This window comes from Protopterus annectens, chromosome 7.part0, assembly GCF_019279795.1.
Source record: "Protopterus annectens isolate FY-2018-M chromosome 7.part0, PAN1.0, whole genome shotgun sequence".
In the NCBI taxonomy this organism is placed as follows: Eukaryota; Metazoa; Chordata; order Ceratodontiformes; family Protopteridae; genus Protopterus; species Protopterus annectens.
Window position 1 is genome coordinate 863,015,207 of NC_056739.1, and position 19,748 is coordinate 863,034,954.

The 19,748-nt window shown below is 39.7% G+C and overlaps 1 protein-coding gene across 2 annotated transcripts in view; it reads left to right on the forward strand.

Moving 5' to 3' along the window:
- The window catches only part of LOC122806743 (ATR interacting protein), a 1,230,392-nt gene that overhangs the window by 947,642 nt on the left and 263,002 nt on the right, over window positions 1-19,748 (forward strand). For both annotated transcript variants that reach the window (XM_044077416.1, XM_044077417.1), the window contains exon 11: window positions 14,387-14,478. In XM_044077416.1, the coding sequence (XP_043933351.1) occupies window positions 14,387-14,478 (92 nt within the window). The remainder of the gene's footprint in view (window positions 1-14,386; window positions 14,479-19,748) is intronic.

A 19,748-nucleotide genomic window follows, 5' to 3' on the forward strand; every position in this document is an offset into this window, starting at 1 on the left:
TAAATAACATATTTGAATAGGAAAAGGTATAAAACGTAAATGAAAAAGAATAAAATAGAATGCAAATGGAAAAGTCAGTATTACAGTTCATTATATTCTTAAGAGGATATTTTATGCTAACTGGTCTGAATGGTAGATTATTTTTAAAAATAAATGCAAAAGATGTTATTTACAATGGCAGAGAGAGGTAAGGACATCTGAGAAAAAGTATGGAGAGATGTATAAAATGCTTTAGTAGATTTAGAGAACAATGAAAGAGTATTATGATAGAGAAATACACAAAAGAAATTATGAGAAAATTAAGGAGTTATTTAAACAAAGGAAATTTTACATCTAAAAGGGAGGAAGTAGCATATAATGAAAGAAATGACGGAAAGAACACAAGTGCAAATTAAGAATATTGTAGTTCATTATAGAGAAGAAATGTTCGAAGGAAAAAAGAATATAGGAGAATGTGGGAAGTTAGAAGAATTCTCAGAACATGTAAATAAGGAATTTGAAAAGAGATTACTTTACACGAGTTGGACAGATAAATATAGATGTGGCTGCAGTCCCAGATGGACTAGGTTATGAAATGTATAAAAACCTAATAGAGTGGCAAAAATAATTTTTTGTAAATGTTTTGGATAATGGTTAAACAGAGGTTTTGCTTGTAAGGAGTTTTATAGTGGAATGTTATGTATATGAAAAAGAACATATAAAAACTGGAGACTAATCGTGTTAAATCATGCAGGTTATAAGATTTATGAAAATACTGGAAAGTAAAATGGAAACTATAATGAAAAAACTGTATATATTATAAAGGGGGAAGCAGTGTCAAGATTTGTTTGATTGTGAGAAATTATGAATGGTATAAATAGAGAGGATGTGAAACTCATGGTAGGGGCCATCAATAAAGCTTTGGATAAATAGAATATGATATGTTATGGGAAGCAATGAAGATGTTTGTATGCCAACTTATAGTAATAATAAAGTAAGAATTTTGCTAAATGGTTGGTTAAGTAAAAAAGACAAGGAATGTATTAAGACAAGGATGCCCTATGAGCTGTATGTTCTCTGCTTTAGTGATGAATGTGATAGTGAGGGGAATTTTAAAATGAAGAATGAAGTGTATGCGATGCAGACAGTAGATTCCAGTGCTGTTGACATGTGCAGATATTGTAATGGCTCAAAATAAAAAATTGATGAGGTAAATCTCTGTGGTGGAATGCTTAAAGGAAGTACACATGACATTAAAAAAGGATAAAAGCAAGGGACTGGGCGATGTGGTGCAGATAGGTGGTGTACAGCTTACAATGATGGTAATAGAGAAACAGACTCTCCTCTCTGTACTCATTATGAGCATTTTAACTTTCTCAATTAGGTAAAGTTCATGTTCCTCAAAGTTCCTCAATGTTCCACATTGAAAGACACACATTCACATTCAGGAGTTTGAGAATTTAAGAAATCCATGGTAAATAGAAATTAATCATATTCATTCATTAAATTTCTATATAAGTAAAAAAACATTATTTTAAATCCATCCCATGGCCTTCTTAGAAGTTGTAGTAAGAGTTTCATTAGTATATGTGTGTTCCATTTTGCCCATTTTCCACACATTGTGAGGGCTAGTGTTCCTCATTTTGGAGATGAAAGGTTGAGAGCTATGGAAACAGAATGTAATGAAAAAGATGTTAAGAGGAATGAAAGGGAGTTTATTTTATGTAAAACATATAGATTCTCTTAGAAAAAGTCAGTTTGATAATTTCAGTATTAATAGGAACATAGGATATTTATAAAGTGTGTTTATGATTTCTAGAATATATGAAAGCTATTGCAAGTGATTTTTACATTTATATTGGGTTCTATATTAAACCCAGTAAAGAGAATAGTTTTGTATGTGAATAAATATGGAGGAGGACTAGGCTTAATAAACCCAGTGGTATTTATGCACTTTAAGTATTGAAGTGGATACATGAGGGAGATGAAAAATTAGTAAAGATGTTTAAATATAAATATGAAAATTTGGGAGAAATACTGAAGAAAAATTAGAGGAAAAAGAATGTGTAATTGAAGAAATAGAAAATTACCAAGAAAAAATATGAATGTGGACGATAACGATTGAGATAGAAAAGGAACAAAAAAATATGGTATGAAAAAAACATAATGATACAATATTATTGTGTTAATTCATAGAAAAACCTACCAAAAGAAAAAAATCTGTACAAGTAAGAAACAAGTGGTGTAACAAGAGTAAAATGTCAAGTTTTTATGGAGACCGGCAGTAAAATGAAATATGCCATACAAAATAGAGTGTGAATATGTTTTGGGGTTATTTTGTGGGGAAGAAACTCCAGGACATTTGGTTTACAAATGTAGAAGGGTGGAGAAATTATAGGAAAAGTTAATGTAATGAACATTTTTTGAAGTTCTAAAAGGCATCGGCAATGGTAAATATGGACATGATTGAATATGGGTACCTTAAGAATAAAAAAAAAATTTTTTGTGAGAAGAGTAGATAAAAATGTTTTATGTTGTATTGGTTGTTTGGAATGAGAGAATAAATGAAATTGTTTAATGGAAAATGAATATTGGCAATAATACAAAAAATGAGATGGCTATGGAAAATAAGGATGAAAACGTATAAGGATGGAGAGCATAAGATAAATGTGATTTCAGTTAGTGTAAAAAAAAAAGTTTCATATATAAATTGTGTAAATTTGTAAATGTACCATGTAAATAAGATCTGTTATAGATAAAATACTCTACAATTTTTGATAGGTTCCATAGGATCTTTTACATTTAGCTAAGCTACCAGTAAGTCAAGCAGATGGGACTTCAGCTCAGTGTCTCATGTGAAGAATAACACACTCAGGACTTCAGTACCCCTTAATGCTACATTGCAGTGTCAACAGTCCAGTCAGCTAGAGTGGGAGTAGAACCCTATAGTCTTGTGGTCTAACAACATCAAAACTGTGTGTGGGGTACCTATTGCACCACTGACACTGAACCTGCCTCTGAAATGCAAAAACTATGAAATAAAAGGAACAGCATCGATAAGCTAGTACGGCTTGACTGAAGTCACTGGTCCCTTTTACAGCCCCCACTATTGGAATCTGTTTAAGATGAAGCCCTTGAAATGACTGCTTTTGTAGGTCACCAAACGTTTGGATGCCAACATGCCATTCCAGACTGAAATCATGGATGCGGAGGCTGGCTCTGAAGCATCCTTTTTGTAGCCAACAAAGGGGGGGGTGGTTTCCCTTTGATCTTTGTTTGTGAGGAGGCCTCCAGAGTCTGTTTTTGATCTCTTACTCACAAAACAAGGCACTTCTGGCAGACACTTATGAAAAACTGAGACCAAAATCGCAGAAGACCAAACTGGCGCCTTCTTGCTTGCCTCAACAGAGTCCAAGCAGTTGCTAATGATTCCCATTGCCTCTGTGACATTTTGGGTTATCTGCCATGGTAATCCACTACTGGCCAGCTTTCAAAATTTCAGATTTCCCTCCCTCTCTCTTTCTGTGACAGCTAATTGGCTGAGCATATCCTGAGATCGATGTCTTCACCTGTCACAGGAAGTGAGTCTTTTTCCGTTATCCAATGAAGAAAGCCCTTTGACTCTTCATAGGATCCAGTGCTGATTTATCCAGCTTACTGCTCAGATAAGCCCATTCTCTTTCTAGTTTAGTTTATTTAAAAAAAAAAAAATTTTAATCTTTGTGTCTGTGTTTACAGTAATTCCTGTGTTGGACAGTAGAGGTTGTCTTGGGCATTTGGAACCATGATTTAATTGTGCCTGTTACTGTGCTTTAATTTAATCTTTTGACAGGCAAATGTTGCAGAAATTGGATTTTTCAAGATTCATGAATTATTTGCTGTATGTTTGATTCTGCTTGATGAGTTTTTAACATTGAATTGCTATTTTACCTAGAATTGAGTTATTTGAATGTCCTGTGGAGGTTTTACCCTCGCTGACAAAATATACTTTAAATTGCTATTAAACATGATTTTATGGTTGTTTAACATGGTTATTGTGTGTGGCTAATTTTTAACACTGGTTTGATGCATTGGTTGCTTTGTTGTTTGGACTTTGTGCATTAGAAATTCTAACATTTGTCAGTTTGTAAAAAAAAAAAAAATTCTGAATGTATTTCAAATTGTCTTTTTGTGATGATAGGACAGTTTGGCAGAGTTTAGGTTTGTGGGGACATACTTATTAATAAACACTTTAAGTGCTTATTATGATGCATTATCCAGCACTGTTGGTTTATTATTCTGGCTGGTGTGTCGTCGTCCCCCTCGACTTGGTGGATCCTAACTCTAGTACCCCCTATCGAATCTGGTTGCCCCTAAAAACAATAAAAATAAAAATGTGCCTCAACCAACAGTTAGTGATACTGTCAGTACCATTGCTTGGCCTGCAGATGACTTAACCTTTTACCCCATCTCCCTCTTGAGTAGCTTTGCTAGACACTATGGAACAGGGTTTAGCCACATCATGTATGGGAGAACCAAACCATTTAGGTGCAGGAGTAGTCCATGGTAAGAGACCCCTTACCAGACGTAATACTCTTCCCCACATATTTTACCTGGTAGTGTAGCTCACAGGAAAAAGAAACCGAAGGTTCATCGTACAGCTGATAACCAGATTATAGCTGTTAATAAGGTTGATGTAGTTTCCTTGTCTGAGTGTTTTGCAAGTAATTCTGGTTGTTGTGTTTCCCATACATAGCTGTAGTACTAGTTAGCTAGAGACCTTTCTCTTCTTTTAGGGAATGAAGAGGAATCTGATGAGGGCAATGGTGATTTCCTAACTGACAAATTCCAGTCACTCTGATCGTTCAGAAGGTGAACCTGATCTTGAAAGTCCAAACAAGTGATCACTTTTGCTAATGTGATTGCTAGATTTTGTGAAAATTTTCCTTAGTTGAAGTCTGGAACTGTTCCAGAGATAGGCATGTTATATGACCATATAGAGGGAGAGATGTCCAGTTCTGTGCCCATCACCTCCCACCAGCCTTGGAAGTTGTTTATAAAGCAGCCTTCAGGATGCCTTTATATATTCCAGTAGTCCCTAAAAAGAGACTGCAAAATATAGGGTCTCCTCGGATATGATAGGTCTCTCTTATTTGCTGCTGTCTCCCCAGCTCGAATTAGAAGTCCTAAGTTTCATCTAATCTAATGGCCCCCAACAGAGAGAAAAGGGTTGCATTTTCAGGGCAAAAGAATGTTTGTTTCTGGTAATTTATCCTTTAGAATATTAAATTATCAAGACAATATGTGGAATTTTATTTTACAGTATGCGTACAATTTGGGTGATTTTGCTGCATCCTTACCTGCAGAGCAAAATCTTGTATGTATAAAATTATTTCTAATTCGACTCTGGTATCGAAACATCTTTTGAGATGTGTGCTTGGATGTGCAGATAGTCTCGAGAAATGCAGCTTCTTGTTGTATTAAGATGGTACTCTTGGTTACCTAATCAGAAATTTCCTGATTTAAAATCCAAAATTTTGAGTATAGCCTTAAGTTCTGAATTGGTGGTTGAGCCCTCTGTTACACAGATTCTCAAACGGTGGGATGACTGAAACAAATTAAGGCACAGGGTATCTATGATTTCTGTACCTAAGTTCTCCACAAATAACTCATCATCCTTCAGGGGACAGAGCAAACAAAAATCCCAGCAAAACAAAAGTCAGTGATCCAAAGGGAAATAACAGAGGGTTAATCCTGCAAAACCAAACAAGCCAAGTTCCTTTTCGAAAAAGAATCGACCCCCAAAAGAATGACTTTGCCAAGTCACAGAGCACTCCTTCTTCCCTCCTGCTGTTACTTTTTCCCCCAGGCTCGCTGTCTTTCTGTCAACCCTGCAACCTGGATGCAAGTAGTCTCATGCAAATGGTTTCTGAGAATAAATTGGAGAGGTTACAGTTGGCATTAGGTAGAAAAACCTCCCCCTTTCTGGGGAATTCCCCAACACCCACCAGACCAGGCCAGGCAGCTGTTCTCCCCCCAGTCCTCCATCACAGGATAGAAGCAGGGGTCATAGAACCAATATCTGCGGTACACAAAGGCAAAGTATTTACACCAGAATCTATTCGTTAGCAAAAAAGGACTCCTCAATACCTGTCTTAGATTTGCCCTTTCTAAACACATATGTAAATGTTCCAAAGTTCAAAATGGTCACCTTACAGCTGCTCCAAGTGTTGCTTCCAGATTACTATTTTATGGTGACTCTAGATATCAAGGACGCTTAACATCACATTCCATAGCTCACATTTTCAGACATTGTTGAGATATGGTGTATCTGGCTTACATTATCAGTTTTGTCATTTACCCTTTGGGCTATCTCCTACAGCATGAGTGTTTAAAAGTGTCTGTTCCAAGTGGCTGCCTATTGCAGAACCATAAGTTTCCATATTTTTCCTTATTTAAATGACTTGCTGATTTGCTCATATTCTCTATCCAGGTGTTTGGAATCCTTAGACAAGGTCACATTCTTCCTTTCCTGCTTGAGCTTCAAAGAGAATATTCAGAAGTCCTTCCTCACACCCTCTGAACAAAATGTTTTCATAGGGTATTTAATATGAGCAATAAAAAGGATGACCTTCCTGCTAGAAGACAAAAGTTCTTACTTACCAGGGCATTTTCTTGGATTTATCTCTTCTAGATTTGGCATCTGCAAGAGAGTTCTTCAAAATTCTAGACCTTATTGCATCTGTGATCCTAGGGTGGCTGCGGTGGTGCAGCAGTTAGCGTTGTCACCTCACAGCAAGAGGTTCTCCGGTTCGATCCTCGGCTGGGGTGCCTTCTGTGCGGAGTCTGCATGTCCTCCCTGTGGTCGCGTGGGTTTCCTCCCACATCCCAAAGGCTTGCTGTAGGTGGATTTGATTAAATTGGCCCTAGGTGTGAGTGCATGTGTGCCTTCTGTGGAAGGTTGGGTGCTGGGCTGGCAACTCGACACTGTAAAACTCTACTGCCAATAATGAGCGGGCAAGGTGATCCGCTGTGGTGACCCCTAACCAGGAAAAGCCGAAAGAAGAAGAAGATTGCATCTGTGATCCTCATGATACCAGTAGCCAGACTACACATGAGAAACATTCAGTGATACTTGAAGAATTGTTAGATGTCCTTCTATTCAGTGTTGCAGTATTCTCTACATATGGGTTGTATTCCACCCTATGACCCAACATCCAGCCAGTATGCAAAAGCTTCAGGCTACTTGCCAGTACATGGGACATCGCACATGTGCTTTGATGTCAGCCATAAAAGGACGTCTGCACATACCATCCTCAGAACCTTTCTGTTGCCATTCAAAAGGTTAAATCGTACGTTTGGTCTGCAATCAAATTTTGTTTGTGTGTCACTACCAGCTCAGATAAGTGCCCAGTTGGAGATTTTATTTCTTGTTACTGTCTCTTGTTTTGTTCATGTCATCCCAGAAGGGCAAATGTAGGTGAAGGCGGCAGATTCCACATAAAGATAACCATGAGCTTTGTCTTTTCTGTTTAGGGCGTAGTTACGACCATTGATCCTTTTCGGTCTGTAAGGTCTTTGTGCCTAAAACATTGTGTAGTCATCTTTTGGCTCAGAATCTGTATCTGGAGAATCAGAGGCTCAAACGTCTGGATAAAGATGTTATGGAGGGTGCCTGGGGTTCTCCTACCAAGCCAACTTTGAAGAGTAAGGCGAGTAAGCAGAAATCTGACTCCTTCCGCTGCGCCTTCTGCCTCAGACGTGCCACTTGAGGTCAGTGAAGACCAGTGGTATGCTTGGAGGCCATATCTGCTTCTTTGGTAGGTACTTCTGAGGAACCTCCTAGGGGAATGGTTGATATCACGTCTGAGGCTTTGAAGACGTCCTCTTCGGTCGATATGGGGTAGCCACAGTTCGTTGGGTTGGAGGACTCCGGAGACATCCATGCCATTGATGCTGCATCTAAGAATCTGGCTTTATCTGCTGTTAGGCCTACATCAGGTTCTTCTCTTGTCCAGTGTTCCAGAAAGACGTGTTAAGGAGCAGAAAACTAAGCACCCTAGCATTCCTTCTTTCTTTCCTCAGTCAGATTAGGAAGCTTTTTCTCAGAGTCTTGTTAAGGCCTTGATGGTCTTGAAACCTACTTCCCCTCCGCCGTCTTTTTCTTCCTTCCCAGTTCAGGCTACTGTATCTCAGGTACCTGATTCTGCTTCTGAGGGCTCCTTTTCTGATGACGACTCTTTGGCCTATTCCACCCAACTTGCTTCACCTTTGGAATATGCATCTCCTGAGGAGGAATCTAATAGAGGAGATTCCCCTCAGGAGGAAATTTCCTTTGGACAAATCATCACTAAGATGAGGGAGTTCTTCAAATGGGATTGTTCCCAGATTTCTGAAGAACCGAAGAGATACTATGACCTCCTTCAGATGGAGGTTCCCTCACCCTCTGCAGTCCTTCCAGCTTTTTTTAGACACATTTGCTGCTTCTAAAATTCCTGAATCTCAGGCTCCAGCTCTAAGAGGCTTGAAAGGTTTTATAAGGTTCCTGATGATTGTAAGTTTCTCTACAGGTGCCCCTCTGCAGATCCAGCAGTGATCTCCATAGCTTCAGATAAGCCTTCTGGTTATCCCCTTCTGCCAAGCTTCTTCCATCTGATAAAGACAGCAAGATTCTTGAGAGACTGGGTAAAAAGGTATATACTACTACCACTTTAGCAATCAGAGCTATTAATTACCAGACGCATATGTTCAGGCACTCCTTAGCCTTGCTTTCTCAAGCCTCTCAGGCCTTATCTTCCTTGCCAGATTCTGAGATTAGAACACAGGTCATGCCTCTCTTGGGAGCAGCTTCTCAAGTGGCTAGGCATTCCATTAGGTGCAGCTATGACGCTGTTGAGGCTGCTGCTTCTGCCTCTGTGCTTAGGAGGCATTCATGGATGAGACTTAAATCATTACCAGATGACATTAAGGCCAAGTTACTAGATGCTCCTTTGGATAAGACGCTTCTTTTTGATTCAGTGGCTGCAGCGCTGTTTGAGACTCTGCAAGAGAAAAGAAAGGAACTCCAAGACCTTAAACACCTCTTTATTTCTCCAGTTCCTAAATTTCGTAGGAATTTTCCTGTCAAAACATCTTTTGTTAGGAGACCAGTGCATTCGTCGTCGTCGTCGTCTTCTGCTTCTAAGCCTAATGAAGCAAACGATTAAAGGGTGGGCTGAAACAACTGAAAATATCGAAATAAAACAAAACAGAGCAACCACAATGGCTAAAATTATAAACATTTTTATTAAACAAAAAAGATCTGGATAAGCGCTTTCACACACACATGCTTCATCAGGTTCATATTAACAATTAAAAAACAGTTCAAATTTAAACCATGATACACCAATCAGAGAGCAAGACTCAATGATGTAATGGCCTTGCCTGTAAAACAGGTTTTTAAAGGAATATTAGCATTTAAACCTGGGGGTCTGTGAGCCCCAAGACATACAATCCACCATATGGATCTGATGAAGCATTTGTGTGTGAAAGTGCTTATCCACATTTGTTTTTGTTTAATAATTTTTTATGCTTTTAGCCGTGGTGGTTGGTCTGTGTTTATATTCAGTTCCCTCTTCTCAGCAGTCCTTTAAGCCCAGACCCAGTTCTCTGACTACTGAGAGTTTTTCCAAGTCATACCCCTCTTTCCCGTCTCCTTTCTTCCTTTTCCAGCCTGGACAAGGATCACTCAGGATGCCTAGGTTTTGTCCATTATCCAAAAAGGTTACTTCATGACTTGAAAGACTCTTCCCTCATTTCATGGGTATTCCACAGTCCCCCTCCAGTCAGATGCAGCTTTTTCCAAACTTCCTTTCTCAACTGAGGTCTCAGGGCACCATACAGCCTCTTCCTTGGGATCAAAGAGGCAAGGGGTTTTACTCAAGAATGTTTTTTGTTCCAAGAAAAGATGGTCCTTGGAGACCAGTTCTAGATCTCCCTCACTTGAACACCTTCCTACAGGTTCCTTCTTTCCGAATGCTATCCCTGCAGACACATTTCCCTCTTGTTTCCCTGGATCTCAAAAGATGCTTACTTGTATATCCCCATCCATCCTCTTTACTTTTCTCTGTGGATATTTTGCACTTTTAATTTTCTGCCTTGCCTTTTGGTCTTTCCACTGCCCCAAGGGTGTTCGCAAAGTGCCTGGCCCCAGCCATTGCCTTTCTGAGGCTCCAGGGTATTCAGGCTTATCCCTACCTGGATGACCTTTTCCTTGCAAATGACTCCAATCTCTTATCTCTAAACCTAGAGAAAGCCATTCATCTCCTCCAAAACCTAGGCTTCACCATCAATTTCAAAAAATCCAGTTTGACTCCATCTCAGCATCACATTTTCTTGGGGTGCAGGTTCAGGACAGACCTGATGATGGCCTTTCTACCAACAGACAAGGCTCAATTTCTCATTCATTTTTTAGAGACCATCCTAACTCTTCTAGTCATCTCAGCCAGGGAGTTCCTGAGACTCCTAGGTTTCATGGATCCACATTTCCCATGCTGCCCTTTGCAAAACTGCACATGAAAAGTTTCAGTGGTTTCTAAAGGCTACTTGGTCTCAGCATGCTTAACCACTAGATGCCATGATTCCACTTCTTCCATGTCTGAAATAAGAGCTCCTTTGGTGGATTCAGCATTTTTCTTTGAATCCAGGTCTTCCTGTTCTGCCCCAGCCTTCTCAGCAACTCTTCATAGATGCTTCAGACATGGGCTGGGGGGGGGGGGCTTTGCATCCAGGAAAGTACAGGGTCTATGGTCTCTGTCTCAGAGGAGAGAGTACATAAGCACCAGGGAAATGAGGGCTGTGCTCATAGCTTTGCAAATTTTCCACCCTCTTTTTCAACCAGGTCCTCTGAAAATCCTTACAGACTACACTACTGTCCTATGGTACATAAACAGGGTGGTACCAAATCTTACCTTCTAGGCAGGTTGGCAATGAAGACATAAGAGCTAGCCCTACAGTACAAGGTTACTCTTCATGCTGTTTATCATTCATCTGCTCAAAATGTGTCAGGAACATTAAGCAGGACTATGACACAATCCCACGAATGGATGCTTCACAGGGATGTGCTATTGGACCTGATTCATTGTTGGGGTACTCCACATCTGGATCTGTTTGCCTCCCCTCAGAACAGACCACTTCCTCTCTTTTATGCCAGGACCCCACATCCTCTGGCTTGGAAAGTGGACACCCTTTCTTTCTCATGGAAGGGGATGTTCCTTTATGCATCCTCCCCTTCCCTCTCATACAGAAAATCATTCTGAAGATTCAGTAGGACAAACCAAAAATCTTGTTGGTGACTCCCTTTTGGCCAAGACTGCATTGGCTTCCCCCTTCTTCTGCAGTTAGCCAAGGGCCATCATCACAAGTTTCCTCACCAGATGCATCTCTTCACACAGGACAAGGGATCCTTACTTCATCCACATCTGTCAGCATAAAAACTGACCATGTGGGTGATCAGCTTCTGATCCCTTTCAGGTACCTTTATTGTCAGAGCATACTTGGGGTTTTGAAGGAGGCCAGGAAACCCAATACAAGAAAATCTTATATTTCGAAATGGAGAAGGTTTTCTATCTGGTGTCTTAAAAGAACTCTAGATCCATTTACTGTGGACATACCTGATGTGTTTTCCTACCTGTGTGAGCTTCTAAAAAGTGGCTTATCATATTCTTCTGTTCTGCTCTATCTGCTTGCCTGCCATTGTCGCCTCCTTTAGCTTCCAGATTGGAAGTCAAGCTTTTTTCTTAAGGGTGTTCTTCATATTAAGCCCCCAAGAAATGCCACCCCCTCCCTTACATGGGACCTTAATTATGTTCTGGAAAAGCTGACTATGCCTTCCTTTGAGCCTGCAAGTTCTGCTTCACTGAAGTTTTGCACCTGGAAAACTGTGCTCCTTGTTGCCTTGACGTCTGCTAGGAGGGTCTCTGAGTTACAGGCCTTGATGCCATCTCCACCCTTTTTGATTTTCCACAAGGACAGAATTTCCATGCGAACTAATCCCTCTTTTATGCCTAAGGTTTTGAATGACTTCTCTCTTAATCAGTATGTCCAACTGCCTACCTTCTTCCCTTCCCCTCAGTCCTCCATTGAAATAATTTTGCTTACGTTAAATGTGCACGGCAACTTAGATGTTACTTGGACAGGACTAAAGCCACTAGGAAGTCAGATCAGCTTTTTTTGTGTCCTTTCATCCCAGGGCTCTGGGTTTATTTGTTTCTAAACAGAATATTTATTCCTGGATTTCTAAACTCTATTGCCTTTTGTTATGATTTCCATGGTAAGTCTTTGGCTACTTCTCTCAGAGTACATTCAACTGGATGTGTGAATTCCTCAGGGTCTTTCTTTAAGGGTCTGGATACCAGCTCCATTTTGGAGGCTGCTACTTGGGCTTCTGTGCACACTTTTACTAAATATTTCAAGTTGGACTCTATTTCTAGGTCCACAACAGGGTTTGCAAGGGCCATTCTTCATGACTTTCTAGAGTCGTCAACTTTGCAACCTTCTTCTGTTTCTTCCTCCTCCCCAGGTTCCATTTAAGCTGTGGCACTATTCCCATATGTAAAGAATACTGCAACACTGAATAGAAGGATATAGAATAGTTGTGTAAAATCGTAGCATAACCATAGATGTCCTTCTCTTCTATTTGCAGTATTCTCTCCCTCCCACCTTCCTCCCTGCATCTTGTATCTTCCCTGGATGACTTGTTTTCCATAGGACTCTTACTCCTCGTGGGTCATTCTAGTTCCGAGGATGGTATGTGCAGTCATCCTTTTATGGCTGATGTTGTCAAAGCAGACGTGCAATGTCCCACTACTTGGCAGTAGCTTGAAGCTTTTGTATACTGGTCGGACACAAATCATAGGGCAGAATACAACCCATAGGTAAAGAACATTGCAACACAGAAGAGAAGGACATCTATGGGTATGGTAAGAATTTACACAACTATTCTGTCCAGCAGCTTCATCCCTTGGATTTACAGGTACTGGGATTTGTGAAGCAAGAACTGCAGTGGTGGAGGAATCGACTGTCTCTGAATCCAGGCCTCCCTTTCTCTCTTCAGACCCCAGTCTATACTGTCAAAACTAACTTTGTCATTTAGATCTACACAAGTGTAGATTAAATGAGGTTCCATGCCGTCAGCTAGCTCATCATGGGACATACAAAAAAGAAACCACATACATAGAAAGACATAATTTAAAACAACATATAATACTACTACCACCATCTTGCAAGTCAACTCTACACTTAAGTATATAGCTACATATATTCCTAGAAACACACACTTAATATACTAAAAATACACATCTAGCAGCATAGTTCCAGTAATATTATTGCATGTGAACCATGTACCAAGTTATGGGTGAACAAGCACATAGCAGTATTAGGTGAAGATAAAAATGTATTGCACCTAGGTTAGTAGTATAAATTATACTGGTTGGTTGGTTGGACTTAATAAATAGATAAAATAATATTGCACATTGCACAGTGAATGGGAAGTCCCAACATCCTGATCCATCAATGATCAGACCAGACATAATGTTGGAGTCAAGTCTGATCACCATTGGATAAAAACTGTCTTTGAATCTAGTTGTCCTACATCAAATATTGCGGTATCTTTTACCTGATGGCCGGCTCATAAACAGACTGCAGGATGAGTTGAGTCATTTAGTATTTTGATGGCTCTCTTTAGGCTCCTCGATGTGTAAAGATCCTGGATTGTGGGCAGACTAGTGCCAGTTATCCTCAAGCCAGCTCTCACCACTCTCTGCAGGGATTTCTTATCTGCAACTGAACAACTTCCATACCATACCAAAAAATTGGATGTTAAGATGTTTTCAATTGCTGCTCTGTTAAAGGTGGAAAGCACTGACAATAGTAGTTTTGCCTTTTTGAGTCTTCTCAAAAAGTGGAGATGTTGGTGTGCTTTTTGTCTCTATGTGGCAGGTGTTCCCGGACCAAGAGAGGTCATCAGAGATCTGTATTCTGAGGAATTTGGTACTGCTTACTCTTGCCACTGTCTTGCTGTTGATCAGGGGAAGTGCATGGGGTGTTTGCCACTTCCTGTAGTCTATGATGATTTCTCTTGTTTTACTTGCATTCAGGCCCAGGTTGTTTCTTGCACACCAGGCAATCAGTGTGTTGACCTCTTCTATGTATGTACTCTTGTTCTCTCTCCTGATGAGACCCACAACTGTGGTGTCATCAGCAAACTTGATTATATGATTTGTACTGAAGTTTGCTATAAGGAATTCACTAATTTGATTATCATAAACATTCAATTAATGACGGTCTTTACTATAAAACTACAAACTGTAATTTTATACTTTGTGGTAATTGTGTTCCGAAACTGTTTTTCCCAGACTGGCTATTGAAAATATCTCTTGTGTCTTTGCAGAGGACTGTCCTCTCCTGCATCTCTGTACTTATGTCACTTCCAGGCCAGACAGATCTGCATTCGAGAGTCAGTGGCATCAGCTGGAATCTGAGGTAAACACTGGGGCATTGCGAGTTTGTAGATTGTTAAATCATGGTCAAAACTAAATCTAACAGGTATCTTTGTCATTAGTACTTCTTTTCCTTTGATTGTGAAAGCTTTGTACTTGGTGGAATCAGATTTTTATTTCATATAAATGTTGCCATGCTTATCAGGAAATTTATGGGTGTGATATAGCCAATTTATGGGTGTGATATAGCCAGTGTTTTGTTAGGACACACTGTATACAAAGAGAATTATTGAGGAAATTTGCATCATGCCTTTGCTGAGATGTCGCACTCTTCTGGAATTTACTTTTCTAACAAAAAAAAAAATAGAAAAGGATCAACCTTTATGTGAAGCATTACAGAAAGAAACTAAAACAGGCCACCTTTTTTGTCCAAAATGAGAATGCTTGTCTTAACTATCTGGTTAAGGGAGTTTGCAACTAAGAAAAATCAAGAAAGATAGTGGAAAATGTACTGAATGTATCTGCAGTGCTAATTAAAGCAAACATTAATTCATAGTATTTTACTTAAAGATTCCTAGGACTCCCCTAAGCTGCAACTCAGACTAAAGGCATGCAAGCAGGGAAATGTAGATGTAGTATTCATATGCACATATAGAGCTAACTCGCATTTATCTCATACTAGAGGACAAAGATCTGATGGGCATGTATCATACAAGAGCAGTATACAAGAAATGACTGCTAACAATGTGGAAAGAGAGGCAGTTGCCATTTTATGCATAATAAGGTTTAAGAATAGAATTATGTGAGCAAAAAGACTGCAAATAGTTTCATAGGTAAATATTAGGCCAACTGTCCATGGGGCAATTTTAAGCCTAGCCAGTTTCCATTTTTGTGCTGAAATTAGCCAATCCCATGTGGTGGTGATTGACCTTGTCTATCCCATGACAGGGCAGTGTGAGGTTAAAACACCAATAAAAGTGGATCCACTTTCTGGAAGACAAATTGGCTCTGGACCTGCATTGTTTCAGTTTCAGAGGTGTCTCATGAGAAGGCTTGTTGTCTTTTTAGGGAGATCTCCATTGCAGAAAATCAACAGGCTGAGCTTTTCAAAGTTGTGGGCAGACTGTGTGATCCACTATAAGCTAGGCTACTGATATCTGGGCTGGATTCTCTGGGCATCTTTATTCATACTTCCAACAGTTTTAAAGGAACTTTTGATGATAGCATTCCTGAAAAATGCTGCTGTATGTCTTGGGTATTTTAGAAAATTTCCACCCAGACATCATGAGGGGAAGATCACTGTAACAGTAAATCGTAACATATAGGTTTTGTTACTTTCACAAACTATGGCTGAAAAATGTAATGGCCACCCCACCCCAAGAACCCAGTGCAAGTCCTGCGCCTGCTTGGGTGCGGTGACATTAAACTTGACCACATATAAGCTGCTTGTTTACACGTTATTTTCAGTCTTCTGAATTGTTGTGCTGGGATATTTTAAGTGCAAGGGTGACCTTTCTTTCTGGCAGATTCCATACTTGATCATGTGCTTCCCCCCTTACCCCATACTGACCCATTCATCTACCCAGGGGAGAGAGCAGTACAACAAACTTGGTGCAAGAGTCAGAAGTTGTGCCATCCTGTGCAATGGGGATTAGATGTTTATATTTAGCTCTAGCATTGTGACTTTGCTGCATGCTCTCTTCAGGTGACGTGTGCCTGTTGTCACACATGCAATCCTCAGTTGCAGCATTATGTACTGCCAGTGCAGGAATTGGTCACAACCCTCCTGTGGACTAACCATGGCACTATTCCTCCAGGTGAGCAAGCCGGCCTTTTGCCAGTGCATTCCCATCTTTCCCAGACCAGCTCCTCTTGCAAGCCACTAGTCGAACTGTGGTTGTCTGGTCCAAAGTCGAGGTTTGTCACTCTAAGTGACAAAACTGGCTACTGTTTTTTTTTTTTGGCAGTTTTTTTTTTCACCTTCAGTTTCCTTGGTTTCACTATTTTAGATTTTATTTGCATTTTTTCTAAGATTACCTGTTTGGCTGCATGTGCTTGTGATAAGCAGGTAGGACCCAAAGATAACTCCACAAACACACACCCACATTATTTAGCTTTGCATTTAGTGCAGAGGATTAAGGCTTTGAGATGTTAATGAATTACTTGTGTAGTTAAGGGTACAGTGTTTAAATTCTTCCACCTCCATTTGCCTACCGTCCAATTCTAAAAATGTTGACCAGACAGTGTTTCCAGGTTGCCCCTTAAAAGGAACACTTGTATGCAGGGGGCTTACCCAGTTAACAAATGTGTAAAGCCTCCCCTGCCCACCTAAGTAATGCTTGCTAATCCTAACCCTGCCCCTGCCTACCAATACTTACACTACACCTTGCCTTACAAAAACACTTTCCTGTAGCACTGCAACTATTCAGACACATTTGAGGCTAGTGTTATTGGGGGGGGGTTAAGTGTGAAGACAGGGAATGGAAATAGTTTTCCTTTTTAAATCCTCTGTGGGTTTGACATTTAGGGTTTTCAATCTTATGTATGTTCAAAGTTCTTACTGCTGGTGTACATTCAACATTAAGTACATTTGATCTTACATAATAGAATCTCACACACACACACAAGAAAAATTTGTACAGGAATGATATCCGCATATGATGTGCTAAAATAGACTTGTCTTGAACACTAATGCAAGATCCATGTTAAAGATCACCTTGCATTCTTGTTAAAAAAAAGAAAACTGGGTTCAAGGTAGTATAGCTTGTTTAACTCATGGTTTATTAAGTAAAAACAAAAGATGAGCACTTCACTGTTGTCAGAGCATCAGCACCTATTTTTGTAGCTGTCTCACAAATGTGTATCCTTATTACTAACTACTGTAACATGGTTTGAATGCATGGGCTTTGAGCCACTTCCCATTAAAGCTTTTGTATTGCATAGATAAAACAATCCTCTCCCCCCAGCCAATAAATAAGCTTGCAGTCCAATCTGTCCATGAAGTGTCACAAAACTCATGCACCTTGGACTTCATCTCACTCATAATCTGCTAGTGTGTCTTGATAGCTTTACAACATTCCACTCTGATCAACCCACAAGTCCAATGATGTGAAGCCAACAGGTAATCAAGGACCATGCAGTTCTGGAGAACTACCCTGTGCATCATGGTCACTTCAAAATAATATCTTTAATGGATTCAGTGGTACTTTCAGCTAATACCTCCTGCAGCCTGGTTAATTTGTGTAGTTCCCCAAAAACTTTGACAGCTCCATATGCAGGGAATATGCCTGCTGCAGAAATTACCCCAACAATTAGATCAGTAGCCTCTTTAGTGCCCTTAAATCCAAATTCTGATGTATGTGCAATGTCTAAGATCTGCACATTATTCTGAAAATCACTGTTCAAGTCCCTTTTAACTTTGTGATTCCTAAAGCTTATTGGACCAGATAATTCTTTAAAACGTCTTATGGCTGGTATTACATACCCTATGTAACATGAGCCATACCAATTTGAGAGCAGCTATTCATAAGCTCTTTTCCCACATACATAATACATGTGCTTCAAAGCATAATTACCATGCCAGCCCTGCTGTTCTAGAATTAATATAAAGAAAATATGGTAGACCATATCAGTTTTGTGAATCTCCAGTCAAATTGATCTGGATATGCATCAATAATCATGCATATTCTGTTTCCAGATTTCTGTGTGCTGTAATAGTAAAATTACAGACTATTGCTTGTATTTTCTACCTTCCAGACTGGTGTCTTCTTATAACATGAAACGTCCCTCTTATAACAGAGGCAACCTATTCCTGATATCCACAGATGTAAATATCGTGTGTTATTGATGTCTTCAGAAATGGTACTGTTTAGCCCATTTCCTTTCTTATATATAACCCGTCAAACATGAGAGCTATATCTTGAAGATTAACTGAGGCTGACACTAGAGGAATCCCTTTCCATGTTACTGGGACGTGAACACAAATCCAGCAATGAGACAAATTAAAAGCATGTGCATAAGTAAACTGAAGCTTGGTGAATGTGGTGTAAGGTGGATACCAGTCCTCCCATTTCACCACTTCCTCTTTTTGCTAGGTGAAGGTCTGTAGGTATAACCAGACTCTGAAACTCCGCTTGTAACACGTCTACATGAATACATACTTGCATCTGCCTTGTGTACTTGTCAGTCCTAAAGAAAATATGCATTCAGGTATTTGAGAGCAATCCAAATAAATCTGGTTAGCTTACTGTTCATCTTCTGAAAAATCTGTAGTATTAACTACATTCCATCTAAAAAATATGTTATGTCTGTACCATTGACACTCTGTTGTATCTAGAGAAGCATTAAAAATCATCAAATTGTAAGCGTTTCATTAACTGCCACATAAACTGCCTCGCAGTCACTTGTAGTCTTCATCTGTGATCTTTCTGCTTGTAATCCAGTTGTAATACATGAATGGACCTGGTCTGTGTCATATAATCAAAGATTCATCTCCATTCATCAAGCCTACAAGAGCAAATGGTCACATCAGCAAATTTTTAAATCAGGGAATGGAATTAGTTGACCAACATTGTGACCATCACGCACACTGCAGTATGGCAAACCCACCAAGGTGGGGGGCAGTGCCCCCCCACCCACACACACACACGTATATATATCAATTCCAAGTGGGGAAGAGGGAAGCTTTACTGATGCTGGCCAACTAATTCCATTCCCTGTTTTAAACATTCATTAATTTGAACATTTGCTCTTGTCGACTCGATGAATGGACCATCCCAGACCTTGCAAAACAGACAGTTAAACCAAGCAAAAATAATATCGAAATGATGCACAGTAATCTTTACTGGGATATTGGAAGAGCTGCCTTTAATGGCCAAGGGGTCCCCCCTGATGTGTCTCTCGTACAGTTAGGCTTTCTAGTCCCCAACCATCCATCTTCTGTGCAAGGCTGGGTAACTGATGTAATGATTCCTCCTGACTGTCATAAAAATGCTGAAATAATTGGTCAAATCTAGAAGTAAAGTGGATCACTGTAGTAATACCTGTCAATAACAAAAAAAGTATTAGTTTCTTTGGATTACCTCTGCATAAGATTTAGTTGATCAAATGTACAATTTTATATTTCCTGTCCCTATGATTTTTGTCGCTTCTCTTAATTTGATACACCGGAGATCCTACCTGTTTAATTATAGTGCATGGTCCTTCCCAGTCTGAAGCAAAACCCTAGATACAAATAATTTCAGCATAACTTATTGACCCTGCTTTAAGCTGTACTTCATCTGGATCCCCTAACATCTTGTACATTCTGCCTGC